At 35.5% G+C, this 19,339-nt stretch overlaps 4 protein-coding genes and 1 non-coding gene across 11 annotated transcripts; 3 read left to right on the top strand and 2 right to left on the bottom strand.

Annotated features, from left to right (window-relative positions):
• Positions 1 to 719: 719 nt before the first annotated feature.
• On the top strand, positions 720 to 2,726 carry LOC140983500 (uncharacterized). Of its 4 annotated transcripts, none has more exons than XM_073450577.1 (2): positions 720 to 2,153; positions 2,354 to 2,726. In XM_073450577.1, exon 1 carries the CDS (start codon positions 814 to 816, stop codon positions 2,125 to 2,127), a length of 1,314 nt encoding a protein of 437 aa, XP_073306678.1. In that variant the 5' UTR covers positions 720 to 813; the 3' UTR covers positions 2,128 to 2,153; positions 2,354 to 2,726. The 4 variants fall into 4 exon arrangements, with proteins under 4 accessions (XP_073306678.1, XP_073306676.1, XP_073306677.1 ...); XM_073450575.1 differs by having other exon boundaries at positions 2,419 to 2,725; XM_073450576.1 differs by having other exon boundaries at positions 2,326 to 2,499.
• Positions 2,727 to 4,594: 1,868 nt separating this feature from the next.
• On the top strand, positions 4,595 to 8,658 carry LOC140983446 (secretory carrier-associated membrane protein 4). Its single transcript, XM_073450507.1, has 12 exons — positions 4,595 to 4,756; positions 4,984 to 5,097; positions 5,179 to 5,241; positions 5,551 to 5,584; positions 5,670 to 5,792; positions 6,356 to 6,418; positions 6,535 to 6,628; positions 6,714 to 6,759; positions 6,845 to 6,912; positions 7,150 to 7,198; positions 7,740 to 7,805; positions 8,444 to 8,658. The coding sequence occupies exons 1-12, from the start codon at positions 4,694 to 4,696 to the stop codon at positions 8,474 to 8,476; spliced, it is 816 nt and encodes a 271-aa protein (XP_073306608.1). The 5' UTR covers positions 4,595 to 4,693; the 3' UTR covers positions 8,477 to 8,658.
• A 1,729-nt stretch (positions 8,659 to 10,387) lies between these two features.
• LOC140983683 (small nucleolar RNA R71) lies at positions 10,388 to 10,494 on the bottom strand. Its single transcript, XR_012176475.1, has one exon. It is a non-coding gene; the product is annotated as a small nucleolar RNA R71 (small nucleolar RNA).
• Positions 10,495 to 13,658: 3,164 nt separating this feature from the next.
• LOC140983318 (pentatricopeptide repeat-containing protein At2g22410, mitochondrial-like) lies at positions 13,659 to 16,148 on the top strand. Its single transcript, XM_073450307.1, has one exon. It carries the CDS (start codon positions 13,696 to 13,698, stop codon positions 15,688 to 15,690), a length of 1,995 nt encoding a protein of 664 aa, XP_073306408.1. The 5' UTR covers positions 13,659 to 13,695; the 3' UTR covers positions 15,691 to 16,148.
• A 173-nt stretch (positions 16,149 to 16,321) lies between these two features.
• On the bottom strand, positions 16,322 to 19,091 carry LOC140983319 (uncharacterized). 4 transcript variants are annotated; one of them, XM_073450310.1, is made up of 4 exons: positions 19,065 to 19,091; positions 18,119 to 18,327; positions 17,240 to 17,494; positions 16,322 to 17,152 (listed from the first exon to the last, which is right to left on the bottom strand). In XM_073450310.1, the coding sequence occupies exons 2-4, from the start codon at positions 18,165 to 18,167 to the stop codon at positions 16,476 to 16,478; spliced, it is 981 nt and encodes a 326-aa protein (XP_073306411.1). In that variant the 5' UTR covers positions 18,168 to 18,327; positions 19,065 to 19,091; the 3' UTR covers positions 16,322 to 16,475. The 4 variants fall into 4 exon arrangements, with proteins under 4 accessions (XP_073306411.1, XP_073306410.1, XP_073306409.1 ...); XM_073450309.1 differs by lacking the exon at positions 19,065 to 19,091 and adding an exon at positions 18,849 to 19,054; XM_073450308.1 differs by lacking the exon at positions 19,065 to 19,091 and adding an exon at positions 18,892 to 19,054.
• Positions 19,092 to 19,339: the final 248 nt, after the last annotated feature.

The following is a 19,339-nucleotide window of genomic DNA, read 5'->3' as shown; positions in this document are numbered from 1 at the left end:
AAATCTCATGCGGATTATCATTCGACAAGAAGCATGTGACACTATATGAAGATAATGATGCATGTGTTACTCAAATGAAAGAAGGATACATAAAAAGCGACAGAACTAAACATATTCCCTCTGAGTTTTTCGCATTCACCCAAGAGCTTGAGAAAAATAAACATATTGATATTCGTCACATTGAGTCAAGTGAAAACTCAGAAGATCTCTTCACAAAGGTACTTCCTACAACAATATTCAGAAAGCATGTATATAATATTGGGATGCGCAATCTACGAAATTTGTGAAGAATCGTTCATGTTAACACGAGAGAGAGTTTACGTGACTGCACTCTTTTTCCCTTATTATGAATTTTATCCCATTGGGTTTTTTCTAGTAAGGTTTTTAACGAAGCAGTATAAAAACACGTAATGAAGATAATCATTATATCATGATCATCATCACAAGGGGAGGGTTGAAAATAAAAGATTGAATGTTGAAAATAGTTGTAAATATTGAAAATAGTATGTGATGTATGTAATGATGTATATATTTTTGGATTATTTTCAAAAAAATTATATAAATAAGTATCTCAATTTGTGAAGAAAAACACAATTAAATAAACAAAATTTTATAAAATATGTAAGTTAATATATGTAATGAGTTTGATATTTTTATTTTTTTATCGTAAATTTTTTTAGTTTTAACAAAAATATCAACGAGTGAACCCGTGCGAATTGTCATGAACTCAAGTCAACCTATTTTGTTTTACTCGGAAAACTGAAGGTGTCTTTTTTAGACTCCTATCACCTATTGTATGTCGCCGCCGTGAAGATGGACGACACAATAACCGAAAAGATGTCCTCCGACCTCGACCTTGGACGGCTGCCTCCACCCAAGACCCGGCCGAAGCGTTTCGTGAGAAATCAAATCCCTGATTCCATTCTAAACGACGCCGCTTTGAACGCGGCCATCTCCCTCCTCCCTTCTAACTACAACTTCGAAATCCACAAGATCGTCTGGCGAGTGCGCTCCACGAACGCCACCCGTGTCGCGCTCCAGTTTCCGGAGGGGCTTTTATTGTATTCACTCATCATCTCCGACATACTCACAGCCTTCGCCGGCGTCACACACTGCTTCGTCCTCGGGGACGTCACCTATGGGGCGTGCTGCATTGACGATCTCTCCTCGCGTGCCCTCGATGCCCACCTCCTCGTACACTTCGGCCACAGCTGCCTAGTCCCCATCGACTCTACCACCATCCCCGTGCTCTACATCTTTGTCGAGATTGCCATCAACACTTCAAAGCTACTCCAAGAGCTGAGTCACAATTTCACGCCTGCGGATGCCAATAATTTCATCATGGCGGGAACAATTCAATTCTCTAACGCAATCCGAGCCGTGAAGCCCAAGCTCGAGGATTTAGGGTTTAGGGTTTTCATCCCCCAATCGAAACCACTATCAGCAGGGGAGGTTCTCGGCTGCACTGCACCAAGTCTGAAATTACAATCAGCCCCAGGGATAAAAGACGTGATTATCTTCGTAGCAGATGGGAGGTTCCATTTGGAAGCATTCATGATTGCTAATCCCGGGATTGAAACTTTCAGATATGATCCGTATTTGTCAAAATTGTTCTTGGAGGAATATGATCATGATGGGATGAAGGACGATAGGAGAAGGGCCATAGAAAGAGCAAGGAATGCAAAGAATTGGGGGATTGTGTTGGGCACATTGGGAAGACAAGGCAATCCCAGAGTATTAGAGAGGTTAGAAGGGAAAATGAAGGATAAAGGGCTGGATTATATTGTGGTTCTGATATCCGAATTGTCTCCCAAGAAAATCGAGCTATTTGGCGACGGGGTCGACGCATGGGTTCAAATTGCGTGCCCCAGGTTATCAATTGATTGGGGTGCTGCGTTTGAGAAGCCGTTGCTGACATCATTCGAGGCAGAGATTGCGCTCGGGGATCTGCCTGGTTGGTGGGAGAGGAATCGTGCAAAGAATGTGGAATGCTCTCATTACAGAAATGCAGAAGGAAATGTGGATTATCCGATGGATTATTATGCGCAGGATGGAGGGGATTGGAATTCTTGTTACTCAAAGAAGGCGGTTCGAGTTCCTGAGAGCAATTGTTGTGGCAAGTGCTGACTTGCTCCAGGAGTTGTTGCTCACAGGTATATGATCAAATATTATGAGGTTTTAGACTTGATGAAATGTACCATTGCGTTTGTTTCTTCAGTGATTTAATAAAAGTCTAAATAGTGACATAATTGTGGCCATAAAGACTACTGATATTCACAAACATTGCAGTTTGTTTATTACAGAAGTTCATTTGTTATTAAACAGAGGTCTTATTGCATTAACCTTCGAATAGGGAGTGAGCGAGCGAGCCTCATTGGCACATGGTAGACGAGGAGACAATACTTTACTGTCTTGCAGCTGCCTGCCATTTCCTTTTGACGGTGGATCCTTGTTGACAAAGGAGGCGTTCGAGAGATCGTCTCATAAAAGACCAATCAAATGATAATGAACACTTCACATAAATTTGTTTTTTTAAATTTAGAAGAGTTGGGTTCAGTTTGAAAGGAAAATTTTATTTACTAGTTTTTTTTTTTACATGAAAAACGTAGTTGATGAGACTCTAGTACAAGAGTAGTACCACCTTCACAATACATCAAAGCATGAACTCTACCGTTGGAGGGTTAGTCCACAACTGTCAACTTTCAAGCGTTACTATTAATTTTATATTGGGTGTTTATTGCTTTTTAATATGAGTGATGATGCAATCAGCCAATAATTAATATCGATGTCTTAATTCTTTATGATAACACTTTTATTGTTTGCTTTATTGTCACAAGTTTATTATTTCATAACTCAAAGTGGTAAATCTTATACCTATAAAAAAAAGTTAATTTGAAATAAGTGAAAAGATGGAGCTAATTAATCTTATAATATATATAAAAAAAATTGATAAAACGTACACAAATTTGTAAAATATGACGTATTGGTTATAGTGGTGTAAACAAATCGAATATGATCAAAATTTAAAGGATCGAATTTTACTCGAGTTAGTTCTATTCGAGTTCGAACTCGATAAATTTTCAGGCTCGAATTTGATTTAAATTAAAGCTCAATTTCGAGTTCGACTCAAAATATTCGAAAATGTTCGTGAAGTATTTGAATTATTGTTTGAAAATAAATACTCGAAAGATTCGAAATTTATTTATTATATAATTATATTAATAAAATACTAAAACTCGAGAACTATGGAACAAAATAATTTGGATTTGAGTTTGTTTCAAAATAAAATTCGAATTCAATAAGTCCGGCTCGAAAAACTTGAGAACCGATTCGATTTTTTTATACCCTTAATTGGGTATTATTGCAAAAGAATTGTTTAGTGAATAAAAAATGAAATAAAAATAAAATAAAAACGAAAATTTATATGAATGACCAAACCTGAACAAACAAACAAACAAAAATTATGCTATGTCTACGTAGACTTGTCAAATCGGGTCAAGCCTATCGGGCCGACCCGTCCGGTTATAAAAAAATGAGCGGGTTGATTTGATAAAATAGCAATCCATTTGGAGGTAAGCCAAATGGGCTGAGCCCATTTGGGTTGCGGGTCAAGACGGGGCGGGCTGTCCAGCCAAATTAGGGTAGAATTTTATATTTTTAAATTGTATATAAAAATTGGAATAAGTCTCCTATTAGTTGGAATTCAACATTGTTGATGTTGGAAAATGCCATCAAACATAAAAAAGCATTTTCTTCTCTTCAATTGAATGATAATAATTATAAATATTGTCCTTCAATTGAAGAGTGGAAAAAATGAGAAAAAATATGTGAATTTTTTGAGCCATTTTATTATACTATCTATTTGATCTCTGGTTCTTCTTATCATACATAAAATTTGTACTTCATGCAAGTTTGGAAGATTGATGTTTTGTTAAATGAGAACTTGTCAAATAAAGATGATGTGATAAGTGATATGTGTAAAAGGATGAAAGAGAAGTTTGATAAGTATTGGAATCAATATAGCGTGGTGCTTGCATTTGGGGATATTCTTGACCCACGAATAAAGATTTCAATGTTTTTAAATATTTTATGAAATTATTTGACTGAAATATATTTTTCTTCTATGTTTAATGCGATATTTTTTAGTTTTTTTTTTTAAAAAATAAGCGGATCGGCCCGCCTAACTCGCGACCCAAAATGGATTGAGATGGGTTGATCATTTAGAGGTCCGCCCCACCCCACTTAATGGCGGGTTGCGACGGGTGGGGTGGGCCCCTGTTAGCCCGCAAGCCTGTTTTGACATATCTATCAGTCTACAACGAAAGTTACACATTGATTATTAAATACATTTAAAATAATAAAATTATCTTAAAAGCATTTGAATTATGATAATAAAATTCAAAGATAATTTTGTAAATCAATTTATAACGAGAGTACATTTAGCATTTTCCAAAAAACGAACATCCCAAAACAACCAATAAAATCTGTCCACGTCAAATTAAAGGCCATTCTTCGTAATAACATCGACTTACAGTGGCAATCCCAAATTTGCATTCCATGCCGTCACAAAGGCAGCATAAAGCGCAGGGGCAACTCTATTTTATTCCAACGTACATTCACATTCTGTATGTATGTATAGCTGAAACATATTTATTTACTATTTTTGGATTTTGGTGCTGTGAAATTGTCGGCGATGAATCGTAGAAACGATCCGAATCCGTTTGATGAGGAAGAACCTGAAGTCAATCCATTCTCGGTAACCGCTTCCTCAATTTCTTAGATCCGCCTATTTTTTTGTCTTGGTTTTTGGTTTTTGGTTTTCGCTATCTATAGGGTTTTTGGTTGAGCAGTGTCAGTTGATTGTGTTATTTCGGGTAAATTCTGGGATGTGTCTTTGTAGATCGGCGACATATGGAGCTGTTTTGTGATTGAATTTGATCTTGGATTAACTGAAGGGGATTTTTGTTTTTCTTGGCGTTGCAGAACGGCGGCGCAGCTGCCGCGTCGAAGTCACGCATCCCTAAGGTGGTTGCTAATACCCTGGGTTTTGGCCAGAAACATGATGCAACTGTCGACATACCGTTAGATACCATGAACGTAATGTTGATAAGCACTACAGAGTTTCTTCTATAGTATATAACATTCGACAAATTTCCATCGTGTTGCATAAATTTGCAGAACTCGAAAAGTAAGGAGAAAGAACTCGCCTCTTGGGAAGCAGATTTGAGCAGGAGAGAAAGGGTTGGTTCATGTTGTAGGCTTTAAGTCATTTTCTAATACATTCTTGAAAGATACTTCATATATGTTAGCTGCAAACTCTAGTTTTATGCTCGTTAAATATTTAAATTTTTAGAAAGCAAGTAATCCTATTGGACCATTGTGCATTTCAAGCCACTTAAGTAGCCAAGTACACTTCTAAATATTTAAATATTAGAAAAGCATTGGGTTGAATTCCTAATTGATGTACCTTTTTGCTCGTTCCTGTTTTATACTTGTTGTGCCTTGGAGCCTTATACATTTGCATTGTAATGAATTTCACGTGGGCTACAGGACATAAAACGAAGGGAAGATGCTGTTTCCAGTGGTAAGCTGTGAGGCTAGTAATTATGTTTATAATCATTATACTCTTCTTCCTACACTCTAATTCACCGAATTATCCTTTGATTCAGCTGGTGTCACGGTGGATGATAAAAATTGGCCTCCATTTTTTCCCATCATTCACCATGATATAGCCAATGAAATACCAGTTCATGCTCAGAGGTTGCAGTATCTGGCTTTTGCAAGTTGGTTAGGTGTGTATATGAATATATTCCTTCTATTCGTATTTTGTACATCTGTAATATAATATTTACCAACTTATATATAATTTTTATGTTACAACTTAACTTCTTTCAAATATAAGTTTGTACTCATGAAGAGGATTTGCTATGGGAAGGTTTTTACATTCATAATTGAGTTCTGTTTATAAAAAAAAGAGATCTTTCATGTTCTCTGGTGGGTTATGGTGTGAAGAATGACTTACTGATTTCAACATCTCTTTGTTATCCATTATCTAGGCTCCGTATCATTGCTATCAATATGTTACACCCATTTTTCTGTGTAGTTATGACAAGGTGTAGTTATGGTTTCACATGTCTGTTTAAAGTATGGTAAAAAGCAGAACATTACGTGTTGACTGATTTCCTTGTTTCCATTTAGTTTCTTTTGATTTTTGAGGACTGGACGACTGGTAGTTAAAGTAATTTGTACATTTCTTGATTCATATGGCTCTACTTTGTAGGACTGTAATTTTGGTTAGTTGCACATTCTGAGAAATTTATTGTTTATTCTTGTTTCTTGCTATTTTTTATTACAGGTATCGTCCTTTGCCTTTCGTTCAATGTCATTGCTGTCATTGTTTGTTGGGTACAGGGTGGTGGTAAGTTTATTTTCTTTATTTTTGTTTGCAAGTTTAAATTCACGATCTTTTGGTGCATCAAGTTGTGTATAGGTTTCTAATAATGTAAAGTGCTTAAACATAGTTTCCTTCTGTAGGTGTCAAGATCTTTTTCCTTGCAATAATATATGCCTTGATGGGATGCCCACTTTCATATGTCTTATGGTACAGGCCATTATATCGGGCAATGAGGTATTTGAAGTGTCCTTATCCTTTTTAGGACCCTTCAGAGCTTGGAAATCTCAACTCTTTCTGTATATGTGATTCTGATTTTCAGGACTGATAGTGCTCTTAAATTTGGCTGGTTTTTCTTGTTCTATCTGGTATGCCTTTTTGCCACCTTGAATTGTTTACGATTTTGCAATAAATGCTTCGTATTTTGATATCTTTGATTACATTTCACTGCAGCTCCACATTGGTTTCTGCATATTTGCGGCAATTGCTCCTCCTGTTGTCTTTCATGGGAAATCACTGACGTACGATTAGTTTTTTTTCTCCTGGTCACCAGAGTTATTCGATTTCTTTTGTTTGATCAAGTCTCCATAGACTGATTTAATTTTGCTGTATTCTGAGGAGTTGGTTTTTGCTTTCTTGACTGTACTCGGTTTACTGAATAACCAGTTTATGAAACAGGGGTACAAAAATCTACTCCGTGCCTCTGATTGGTTGTACTGACATTGTACTTGATTTTCTTCCTATTTCTTGCTCTTTAGGGGAATCCTTGCTGCAATTGACGTTTTCTCTGACCATGTGTTGGCTGGGGTAAGTCTCTGTATTTGTTGCATGTGCTGCACGCATCCCTGACTCTCTGTGGCCTCACACCAATTTTTAGCCATACGATGCATTGTCCTCAAAATTTGTGTTGCTTTAGTCCCTTGGTTGATGACTATGAAGAGTCTGAATCTACTTTTTAAAGAGGTGGTGTATGGAGACGTATTTTAGTTTCTGCTTGTATTTGGAAATCTATTCTTTATATATTTACTAGCAAAGTAAGTTAAAACCTTGTATCGTCTATCCTCCAACATGGAAATTAATCACCTACCAAATTAGTATTTCACTAATACGGATGCAAAACCCAGTTTCAGAATAATTGGTGTGAACCATAGCTGCTTAATATTTGAAAAACTGTATAGATATAAATATTCTATCGAGGACAGGAAATGAACTGTGATAGTGCGGAAGGTTATCAGAAGAATTCAGATCATTTTTCAAAGTTTGTGTGGGCTTGTAGCCTCAGTTGTTTCCTCAGTTTTGCAATATACATATTACTGTCGTGAATGTGATTTGCCTTGTTTTGATGCAGATATTTTTCCTTGTTGGATTTGCGCTGTTTTGCATAGAATCTTTGCTGAGCTTGTGGGTAGTCCAGGTAAGACCACCCATCACTGCATTTTAACTAACAGAATCTATACTCATGCAAAGCGGTGCCTTGAAATTCTGCCAGATAATAAGAGCTGATTTATGTTTTCTTATCCGAGTAATTGGTCATAACTGCCCGCGTGATAATAATTTGAAATAAATTTTATTTTAATATTATCTTTGTAGATTTTTTAAGAAATTTGAATGTTTGAAAAACTAATTATTTAGTCATTTGTTTATCAAAATTTCCTATTTTAACCATATTTTCTATAAGTTATTTCTGTTGTATATTTAAAAAATGAAAAATACATATGAAAAATTCCTAACTTTAGTATAATGAATCATACAAGTCAAAATGAAACTCGATCCCTCGGTCCCTTCACAAGGCTCTCTCCGCATAAAAATTGATTTCGTGGTCGAGTCCACTAGGCCGACTATTATTATGGTCTACTCTGGGTTTCACCAAACTGAGGGAAGTTGGCATTTCTATTTATATTAAGAGTGAGTAGAGGATCTTGTAAAATTTCGTTAACGTCCTGAAATTTAGTTTGAGGCTCCAAATGGAAATTTGTGAAAATAACATTAACCTTGATTTATTTTACCAGTTAACTTGCTAAATTAATATTTCCGGTTTGTCTGTGTTTGCAGAAAGTATATACGTATTTCAGGGGAAACAAGTAATATCGGAAGTTGATCCATTTTTTTCTTCGAGATTTTGAAGCACTTACTTTTTTAACATTCTCTGTGTTGTTCTCCCATGATTGATTGGATCGGGCACTGAAATTTGATATTTAGGAATGTATTATTACTTCACTGTGTTCTGTATCATTTCTAATTGTTATTTCCTCTATTTTGATGGATTATTTCCATTCTTTTACGTTGTAACATAACCTGATTAGGCATCACACACACACACACACACACACACACACACACACATTGGTGCATTATATATTATGTGTTTCCTTTATATACATGTTCTAAAATAACATCAAAATTTTATAAAACTAATATTTTGGTCGTTAGCTTCACTCGTAAGAATTTGATATGATTAAAATCTATATAAATAATAAATGAAGTTCCAGCTCAGAAAAAAATCAAAGTAGTTTGAAAAAAACTTAAAAATATGTACATGTTTGTCCAGTGAGAAAGATGAAGTTACTCTTGATTAGTATAGGACAAATACTTCTCATATGACACACACATAATGTTTGAGATACAAGGTTAAGCAGTTGAGTTCTGTTATAAATAACTTGAGCCTTGGGCTGTTATTTGACAATTTCTTGGTTGTGTTATTGATTTTATTTAAATTGTTTAAGCATAGTTAACTTCTCATTTGTTTTATATTTTGGTTGATATCGAACAAGATTCAATAGGAATGAGTAATATAATCTGTAGATCTACTATTCACATAAACATATGAAGTTAATTGCATGTTAATGGTTATAGTTCAATAGGTCGAAATATAAACGATTTCAAATCATGCAATCGCTTATGATAAATAATTGAAAGTGTTCTTTAGAGATATGTTAATGATGGCAAAAACTTGTGTGAGACGGTCTCACGGGTCGTATTTGTGAGACGGATCTCTTATTTGGGTCATCCATGAAAAAGTATTACTTTTTATGCTAAGAGTATTACTTTTTATTGTGAATATGGGTAGGGTTGACCCGTCTCACAGATTCAGATCCGTGAGATGGTCTCACATAAGACAAACTCGTTAATGATTTAGAGAATCTTGTCAAAAGTATAAATTAATTGTTTAAGTTAATTATTTCAACAAGGGTTAGGTAAACCGGAATTCCAACAAATCCGTTCAATACTGCTTGAGTTCCAAATTTTATTTGCGCTTTTTTTCTCAGGGTTAGTTAAATTTTATTTCATTTAAAGTTTCTATTTGATAGTTAACTTAATTAAATCTCATTGTTTCATTAAAATTTACTAAAAAATATGTTAAAATGAAAGATTTGTGAACAATCTATGTGGGACGATGTTTGTACTCTTTATGTTATATTATATTTGACTAATGTACTTGCCATTTAGTAGAGCATAACGATCTTAACAACTCATTGAAATTTTCACAGGTAGTGGCATGATACAATCCTCCAGGAAGAACTCGAACCTTAGACCCTGAAATCGAGATAAGTTTTCACACAAGGAGAAAGCAACAGAGATACACAATGGCCGAAAATGTGAGAAATGATGGGGGCAAATCATATCCTGTCGTTAAACCCATGATAGATCGTGTTCAACCTTCCATTGACGGAGCTTGATCGAACACATTAAGATCGATGGTGCATCAAAACCAGTTCGAGATCAATCTGACCATAATCCAGATGATTCAATCTTCAGTACAATTTGGGAAAGTAGCACTGGATGATCCAAATGTTCACATACCAATTTTCTCGAAATATGAGACAACTTTAAACATAATGGAGTTTCAGAAGATGATATAAGTTTGCATTTGATTCAATTTTCATTCAGATATAAAGCTAAATCTTGGTTGAATTATTTACCTGCAAGTTCTATTACAATTTATGAATACATGGCCAGAAAATTTCTGGCGAAATATTTTCCCCTTCAAAGATGATGAATATGAGAGCCTATATCACTACATTTTCTCCGTATGATCAAGAATCCTTATACGATGTGTGGGAGCGCTACAAGGACCTTTTGCGAAGATGCCCACGTCATGAACTATCATATTGGCTTGTGGTACAAACTTTTTACTCTGGAATTTTTTTTTTTTTGGATAATTATATTATGATAGATGCAGCAGTATGAGGTAATTTATTGGGCAAGATGCCAGAAAAGGATACGATTTGTAAAAGTGGAAATGGCATCCAATAGTTACAATCCTCACTCTAAGAAAAACATGCCACAAAAACCTACAGGAATGCTCCACGTGAAATCTTTCACTTCTGTGGCTGCACAGTTGGAAGCAATGAATCAAAATATTGATGGGTTGAGCGTCGGAGCTACATCTATGAGACTTCAAGAAGTATTTTGTGATACATGAGACATATGGAGTGCCAGTTAACCATGTCCGAAGACAAAACCGCCCAGGGAACAATCCATACTCCAACGCATATAATCCAAGTTGGACGAATCATCCAATTTCTCTTTGGTTAATCAAAATAATCAAACTCTCGTGCAAAATAATCAAAACTATAGAAAACGCTCAGTTTTTAAGCCTGAGCTTTGGAAGGAAAAATTTGACTTGGAGCAAATGATGACAATGTTTATTTCTGCCACAGAGCCTAGGATGCAAAACCAAGATGCGTCAATTAAGAGCTTGGAGAATCAAATAGGACAGTTAGCGAAGATGATTTCAAGTAGGGAGCCTAGACCTTTCCAAGCGACATCGAAAAAAATCCAAAGAAGCAAGTAAAGGCTATTGAGTTGAGGAGTGGAAAAATATTGGAGACCAAAGTGGATGAAGCAAAAACTGAGGAGAAAGATGGAATAACCAGAGGCAACCAAAGGTAAATCATCTAACTCTACACAAGCACTCACTTCCCAATCAAATATTATTATCTCACTACCTTTTCATGTAGTACTTAAAGAAGTCAAAAATTGATGTGCAATTTGCAAAAAAATATTTATGTGTTTTAGAAATTAAATATTAATTTTTTTTTTGCTGATGTGCTGATGCAAACGTCTAGCTATGCAAATTTTTTAAGGAGATCTTAGTCAACCAAAAAAGCTACAAGATCATGCGATGGTGAACTTAATTGTTATAATGCTTTAGTGCAAAACAAAAATTCTTGTAAGTTTGGAATATCCAAGGAGTTTTTCTATTCCTTCCATTATTATTGATGTCAACTTTCAGAAGGCTCTTCGTGATTTAGATACAAACAATAACTTCATGCATTTTTCTATTTTAAAAGCTCATTTTGGGAGAGCCAAATTCTACAAGAGTATCTTTGCAACTGACAGATAGGTCTATAAAATATCCACGAGAAGTAATTGAAGATGTGCTATTTTTCCAGGATTTTGTGGTGCTTGATATACCTGCACAATAAACTTGTAAGCAAGCGAGTCCAAAGCATCAATTCTAAAACAATCTTGAACGATGTAGTGGAAGCCGCACTCACCTACGATTGGCATGAGGACGAATTAGATGAGGAAAATATGGACATTATTGCATACTTCAACATCAACCCCTCACTGAAGAAGTAAGTTAGATTGATGCTTGAAGACTTTGGGAGAAGAAAGGATTTGGTTCCTCAACTATCAAGCATAGAAGCACCATCAATTCTCGAGCTTAAACTTTTACCTTCACATTTGATATACTTTTATTTGGATGAGAATAATAATTTGCATGTGATTATTTCTTCTTCTTTGATAGAGGTGATGGAAGGGGAACTTTTGAAAATTATTAGTGACATCCTAGGAAGTTTTTGTTGTTCAAGCTGTACATAGCTACTATATAATTTGATTGGTTGGGTGAGTCGTAAAATATGAACGTCGAGTCTCAATGGGTAAGACCAATCTCCTGGAGAGACACTAACCAACCGTAAAATACACCTCTATTCGGACTCGTAGGCTTAACAACCTTATCTATTAACACTCAATTAGGTGTATCCCTGATGTCCTCATGTCACTTAATATAGCTTTCTACGCTACCACAAATATAAAAAAATATATAAAGTTGTCTTTGCTAATAGTTATGGTTTTTGTATAATATTAAACGTTTGATCCTAACCGATACTAAAATTTGAAGACAGTATGGTTTTTTTGTAGTCAAATGAATTCATGTACTTTGATTTCCAAAAAAAAAAAAAAATCAAATCAAATGGACAGAATCATATTAGTGCTGATCAATTGGGTATTAATTCTATTGATCTATCTATTAATGTGTGTTCTTTAATGTTTTATTAATTAGTGATTTTTCTAATCTGTTGGAATGTGTATATTACATCGTCTTATATATATTATTATGTGTGAGTATGCAGTAGTAACACATCGAAATTGAATAAGTCATAAATAATGTTCTTTTAAATCAATATAACCAAATGGAGACATATAAATTTTAAGTATAAATTAATATTTTAATTCCCAATATTGAGAAGCATCATTATCAAGGACCAGTTTTGAAGTTGATTTTAGCTTGTGCTTGAATCCTTAGATTACTAATTATTCAAAAAATAGAAATAGGAAATTTGTAAAGTTAATTTTGATGGCATGATATTCGAGTTGACGATGAGTCGAGCAATCGATTATATGACGATTTTAAGTTGGTTGATAAAACAGTTGTGTATTTAATAGAAAAATGACAAAAACTTGTGTGAGACGGTCTCACGGGTCGTATTTTATGAGACAGATCTCTTATTTGGGTCATCCATGAAAAAGTATTACTTTTTATGATAAGAGTATTACTTTTTATTGTGAATATTGCTAGGGTTGACCCGTCTCACATATAAAAATTCGTGAGACCATCTCACAAGAGACCTACTCTAGAAAAATTTGTTAATTTGAATTTCAAACTTAATCTATTTTTATATTAGATATTTTATGATACGGTCTCATGGATTTATAATCATGAGATTTGTGATTCAATCTATATAATGAAAAATAATACTTTTATGACCAAAAGTAATGTTTTTCAATAGATTAAGCCAGATAAAAAATATAACTCACAAAATTGGCTCATTAGATGAATTCATAAAAAATTTTGTTCAATTTTTTAGGTTTTGTAATTAGCAAATTTTAAATTTAATATAGTGAATTCCAAATTTTTAGTTCATGGATTCTTTAAATCTAATCATTTAGTTTTTCTCTCAAATCAAAAATTCCATTCAAAACGTAAGAAAAGAATTCCAAACACTTCTTAAATAATAATAATAATAATAATAATAGATGAAGATTCAACGGGAGATGCATGATCTGCGCTGCACATGAAACTACTTCGTCTGCCTTCAGCGAAACAAATTTTCCCGGCACAAACGTTTGCGAACTTCTCCTCGGACTCCAAGAAATGGAATTCAACTCCAAACCCGAACCTCAAAATCACAAACCCAACTCTCCTTCTCATAGAATCCTGCAATTCCATGTCCCAAGCAAAGCAAATTCAAGCTCAAATGACACGCACTGCCATGTTTTTTCACCTCTTTCCTGTCAGCAGACTCTTATCTTTTATTGCCCTGGACGAAAATGGCGACTTCCGTTACGCAAATGCCCTCTTTTCGCAGATTCTTGAGCCTAACGCGTATGTTTGGAATACTGTTATCAGGGGTTGTGTAAAAAATGGGTTCCATGAAATGGGTTTCCGTTACTTCGTGAGAATGGTTAGAGAATGTGTGGAGATGGATAAGAGAAGCTATGTTTTTGGGCTGAAAGCTTGTGGGGGTTTGGAAGATTTTAGAGTGGGACATTCAGTGCATTGTAGGATTTGGAAAGTCGGATCTGCGAGAGATGTGATTATTAAAAATGGTTTGATTCACTTTTATTGTGAGAGTGGAAGTTTAGTTGTTTCAGATAAGATTTTTCGTGAGAGTGAAGAAATTGATGTGGTTTCTTGGACTAGTATGATAAATGGGAACGTGATAAATGGATTGGCTGATGAAGCCTTGAAATTGTTTGACGAAATGTGTCGAAGTGGAGTGGATCCTAATGAGGTAACAATGGTGACTGTCTTCTCAGCATGTGCCAGAAAGGGGGATTTGAGGGTTGCGGAGCGGATTCATGCGTTTGCAGAAAAGAAAGGAGTGAGATTTAGTTTGAATGTGATGAATGCTGCATTAGATATGTATGCTAAGTGTGGGGGATTAGCAAAGGCTAGAGAGATTTTCGATAATATGGAAGTCAAGGACGTGTTTTCGTGGACTAGTATGGTTAATGGACTTGCTAAAAGTGGGGATGTTGAGTTGGCTCGTGAGTTTTTTGATAAGATGCCTAAGAGGAATGTAGTTTCGTGGAATGCAATGATAGCTGGTTACTCGCAAAACAATAAGCCTATGGAGGCTTTGGGACTGTATGATGTAATGGAGAGACAAGGATTGAATCCCATGGAGAGTACTTTGGTTTCTGTGCTCTCAGCTTGTGCTCAATCCGGTTATATGGATATAGGAAAGCGGATTCATGATAACTATGTTAAGCAAAAACGAATTCCAGTAACTGTAATACTAGGTAATGCATTTATTGATATGTATGCCAAGTGTGGGAACATTGACATTGCCAGGGAGATCTTTGATGCAATGAAAGAGAGAGACTTGGTGTCTTATAACTCAATGATTGTCGCTTATGCATCTCATGGTAATGCAAATAAGGCTCTTGATCTTTTTGAAAGTATGATGAATTTGGGATTTAAGCCTGATGATATCACATTTGTCGGTCTCTTGTCAGCTTGTGCTCATGGTGGATTAGTCAAGAAAGGTTGGGGTTATTTCCAGGACATGGAGTTGTATGGTTTAGTTCCTGCTATGGAACATTATGCTTGTGTGATCGATTTATTTTGCAGAGTTGGGCTCTTGGATGAGGCTCGTGTGTTGATAAGATTGATGCCTCTGGAACCAGATGAAGCTATCTGGGGGGCAGTTTTGAACGGTTGTAAAATGCATGGAAATGTTGAGTTAGGGAAGTTTGCTGCGGAAAAGCTGATGAATTTGGATCCAAAAGATAGTGGCATCTATGCACTTTTAGCAAGCTTATGTGCTAACAAGAGTAAATGGAGTGATGTAAGGATGACTAGAAGTATGATGAGAGATAAAGGTGTTAAGAAGACCCGAGGGTCTAGTTCCATAGAGGTAGAAGGCAAGTTTCATGAGTTTCTAGTAGCGGATCAATCACATCCAGAATCCAAAGCCATTTACGAAGTTCTTCAGGAAGTTCTGTTGTTTTCAAAGTTGGACGATTATACATCATGTACTGGCAATATTTATGCATATCTTTGAAATCACTTTGGAAGGCAAGATCATGCAACAAGATGAAGAAACATTTTTTTGTAGTTTGCTCAAATTTGTGGTCTACAGATAATCATTGAACTAGGAAAGCTGGTATCAATTGTGGATCATGTTAGAACCAAGCAGAGAAGTTTCTTCGCCTCACCTCAGATTGGTACCGTGTTGAGACAGCATGAAGTCTTGACAAGTCTTGCGCCTTAGAATTATTTTAGCAACAGCATTCTATGTTTAGCAAAGCATTTTTGAAGAGAATGAATGTGCCAGCTTGGATGTTTTTGCATGTTGAGATCCTCATGATTATGGAACTATGCTCAATAGACAAGATACTTTTGTTGAATGTTATATTTAATCTTGATGTACTTGAACAGTCTTCGGTACATGGGATTGGAGTTTTTCAACATAGACAATTTCAAGAAATTATACCATGGAATTAAATACCTGTCATTTTTCATATTTGCATTTAGATGAATGGCCGTGTACTAATGACACAACTCACATGAACATGCAAGGGCCTACCGAGTAGCAGATGATTTCGCCCCCTCTCAATCCAAATCTTGGGTTCCCCCCTTCTCCCTTCTATACACATGGAACAAGAGATTAAACAACTATGAAACGGAAGATCTGGACTAAGACACTGATTAAAAAGTAAATAGTTTAATTGTTTAAACATGATCCTAGAAAAGCAAGAACGAAATAGCAAACTGAGGCAACTTTCAGAGACAAAACTTGCTACAATCTATTCAGTTCTGACTTGATACTAAAGTATAGGTTTTCGTTCAAGATCGTACATTACCAACTGCTTTGAGTATCTTACCAAATATATATTCCACAGGAACACAAGCTCTGGTCAGTACTACCTCTGCTTTCTTGGAATGACATGGATTCTTCGGTAGCTTCTCTCGCTTGTTCCGCACATTCTTGGAGATGGTATAAAAATGGGAATTCGTGACATAACATACAGGTGTCCTCCTAGAAGTTCTCCAAACAAGTCGATGAAATCTACTGCTCCCTCTGTTGTAAAAAGGAAGAAAAGTATTGCAACCGTCACTTAATGTTCCAACTTCAAGAGGATATCCTAGGATTGGTTTACCATTCCCATGACTCGTTAAACAAACAAATGGGACATGTTCTTCTCGAAAGCTAGCTTTAACAGTCAAATGCGCATCGAATAACACTGTCTCCATTATGTCAGTCATGTGCCTGCCGGTGTCTTCCATAAGAGCAACAATAGAAGATTCAGCAAGTTTTCCCTCCTCAAACTCCACCTTTTCCCCAGTTTGTGTGTCAAATTCATCTGTATTTTGATCTTCCCGATCTGCATTTATATTCAGTGCATCATTGATATCAAGCTCTATGTTTTTCAAAACGATATTCTTCTTTCCACAGGGTAAAACAAATGGTCTCCTGTTTAAATCAAAAGCTTTCAACTTTGTCTTCTTTTCCTTCAGATCACCTATCATTTGTCGGCATGTACACAATCAGATAACCAAATTGCATTGGTTTTCTTACATTAAAAAAAGAAAGGAACAATAAATATTACTTGAATCTTGGGTTGTTTCAATTATCCATGGATCTTCAAAATCAGCAGCAAAAGAATCATATTTTGCTGAAATTGAAGAAGCTTTGTCATCAGCTATACCGGGATTGTTATCTATCTTGAACAAGTAGGGCGGAACACCAAGTAATTCGGGAGGAACATCTGAGCTCTCCAAGTTACTTTTATCATCAGGCAAGTATAGACATCTGCTCCTCTTTTTTCCAACACTTGTTCCACCCCATACTTCACCTGTTGAAACTGTAGTTACACCACTTTAATACAGGCAATGATAAATTTTTTAGTAAGAGAATAGTTCATTTTGGCTTTAAAAATCACCAATACCCATCCATCTGCTCTCAGCTACAAATGTAGGAATATACTGAACTTATTTAAATCATAAGATTATGTTGCTTGCACAGCTGTTCTTCCCTTAATTAGCCTCCATTTGGATTGAAGGACTTCATCTCAACAATGGATTTGAAAGTTCGGATTTAAAATTACTCCAATAATTGAGATCTGAAATGTCTTGGTTTTGTCGAAAAATGTTTTAAAAGTGAAGATGATGAATTTTGAAATACATCGATGTAAAAATTAGCCAAATAATTTGAGTGAATGTGCATTAAAAATTTGAAATCCAAATCCATCAAAAGATAGCCATACAGCTTCCAAAACCCACACAAGAATGCTAATCTTTTAGAAAAATTGATCTGAATAATTAACTCTGAAAAATAGGACACCAAGTTAATGATCTACGTCTCATTTTACTGCACAAATTACATTGAAAGAGAAGCATTTGTACAAAACAAAACATGGTGTGATGGTACATCAAGAAAGCAAAAACATCTTCTCTCAGACAATTTTTAGGTTGAAATGGTCAAATACCTGCATATTCGAGTTCATTTCCAGGTTCCTCCCCCACAAAAGCTTCCATGGCAAGAAACTCCAGTGATGAGTCAGGTTCTTTTGTGAAGTCACCAATCTCGCTGCATTTGAATCCTTTCACAATCTCTCAAGTTCTCGAATGCATACCAATCCCGGGAAATTGAAGGGCGTGTGTTTTGAACCAAACAAAACGGAGTCTTGTCCTAGAGCTATGCGGATGACAAACACCGACAAGACCAAACAATCAACTAGAGTGGTTTTAACTTAGTTGCAAGAAATTGAAACCATATACTTATGTTTCTTTCAAGCGATCAAGCAGTAATGCAGCATAAGCACACGTCGATTCAAAAAAAATCCCAGTAACGGCAACATTATGAGTAAATTCTCTGCTGACCCAAAGATACTTTTACGAAAATACAAAAACTGAAGCAAGACACTTAAAAGTTGCGACTGTAAATACTGAAATGAACAGCGAAGCGATCTGAATATTATTATCACATAGTATTGCAAAGAATAATTTTATCAATGGAAGAATCAGGCATTTACAATAAGAAAAACTAAAAAACCAGAGAACCCAACAAATAAAATAACACAAGCTTGAAGAATCCCGATCCTCTCGTCACCCGCCGTATACTTGAGAAAATTTCTTAAACACCAAGATTGTCACACTCATGCACAAAGATTCAAATTAATCAAACCCACAAATAATACACTAAGAACACAGTAACACAAGCCAGTAAGATGTAAGAGCTGAGATTTAAGCGGAGGAATACAGTCTGAAAGTGCGATTTTCTGGGATGCTTATGCTTTCTTTCCTACACTATTCCTTTTGTTAAAGATTTTATCGCTCTCTTTTGCGATATGATCCCACGTTCAACATACTCACAAGCTCTTTTTTCTCTTTTTCATGGTTTTGCAGAGACTGTATGCAATGGCGCTTCGCTACCTGTTTTTTGAAGGTACGAACCGCTGTGTCATTGTCCTTTCCAATGTACCGCAAAAGCCAAAATCATTAGCTTGAAATATATTGTATGTTTTCTATAAGACAGTTTTTGCATTTCTTTGACCTTAAATTGTGTGTGGTTTAGGTATATGTTGGAAAATGGTTGCCAAAAATTAAGGCAAAGTTGGAATTTAAAATTTATTCATGTTGAAAAATAATATTTAAAATGTGTGTATTGAATATTTGAATGTTGAAAATTAGGTGTTGTTGAAAAATAA

This window comes from Primulina huaijiensis, chromosome 8, assembly GCF_012295235.1.
Source record: "Primulina huaijiensis isolate GDHJ02 chromosome 8, ASM1229523v2, whole genome shotgun sequence".
NCBI lineage: Eukaryota > Viridiplantae > Streptophyta > Magnoliopsida > Lamiales > Gesneriaceae > Primulina > Primulina huaijiensis.
Note: the sequence above shows the minus strand (reverse complement) of the source record. Positions and strands in the feature narration are given on the sequence as shown.

Coding starts and splice junctions, on each gene's coding strand:
- LOC140983446 (XM_073450507.1), top strand. CDS start 4,694: ATGAATCGTAGAAACGATCCGAATCCGTTTGATGAGGAAGAACCTGAA. Junction 5,793..6,355: donor GGCTTTTGCAAGTTGGTTAG/GTGTGTATATGA, acceptor TTTTTATTACAG/GTATCGTCCTTTGCCTTTCG. Junction 6,629..6,713: donor CCATTATATCGGGCAATGAG/GTATTTGAAGTG, acceptor TCTGATTTTCAG/GACTGATAGTGCTCTTAAAT.
- LOC140983318 (XM_073450307.1), top strand. CDS start 13,696: ATGAAACTACTTCGTCTGCCTTCAGCGAAACAAATTTTCCCGGCACAA.
- LOC140983319 (XM_073450310.1), bottom strand. CDS start 18,167: ATGGAAGCTTTTGTGGGGGAGGAACCTGGAAATGAACTCGAATATGCA. Junction 17,495..18,118: donor AAATGAACTCGAATATGCAG/GTATTTGACCAT, acceptor GTGTAACTACAG/TTTCAACAGGTGAAGTATGG. Junction 17,153..17,239: donor TGAAACAACCCAAGATTCAA/GTAATATTTATT, acceptor GACAAATGATAG/GTGATCTGAAGGAAAAGAAG.
- LOC140983500 (XM_073450577.1), top strand. CDS start 814: ATGGACGACACAATAACCGAAAAGATGTCCTCCGACCTCGACCTTGGA.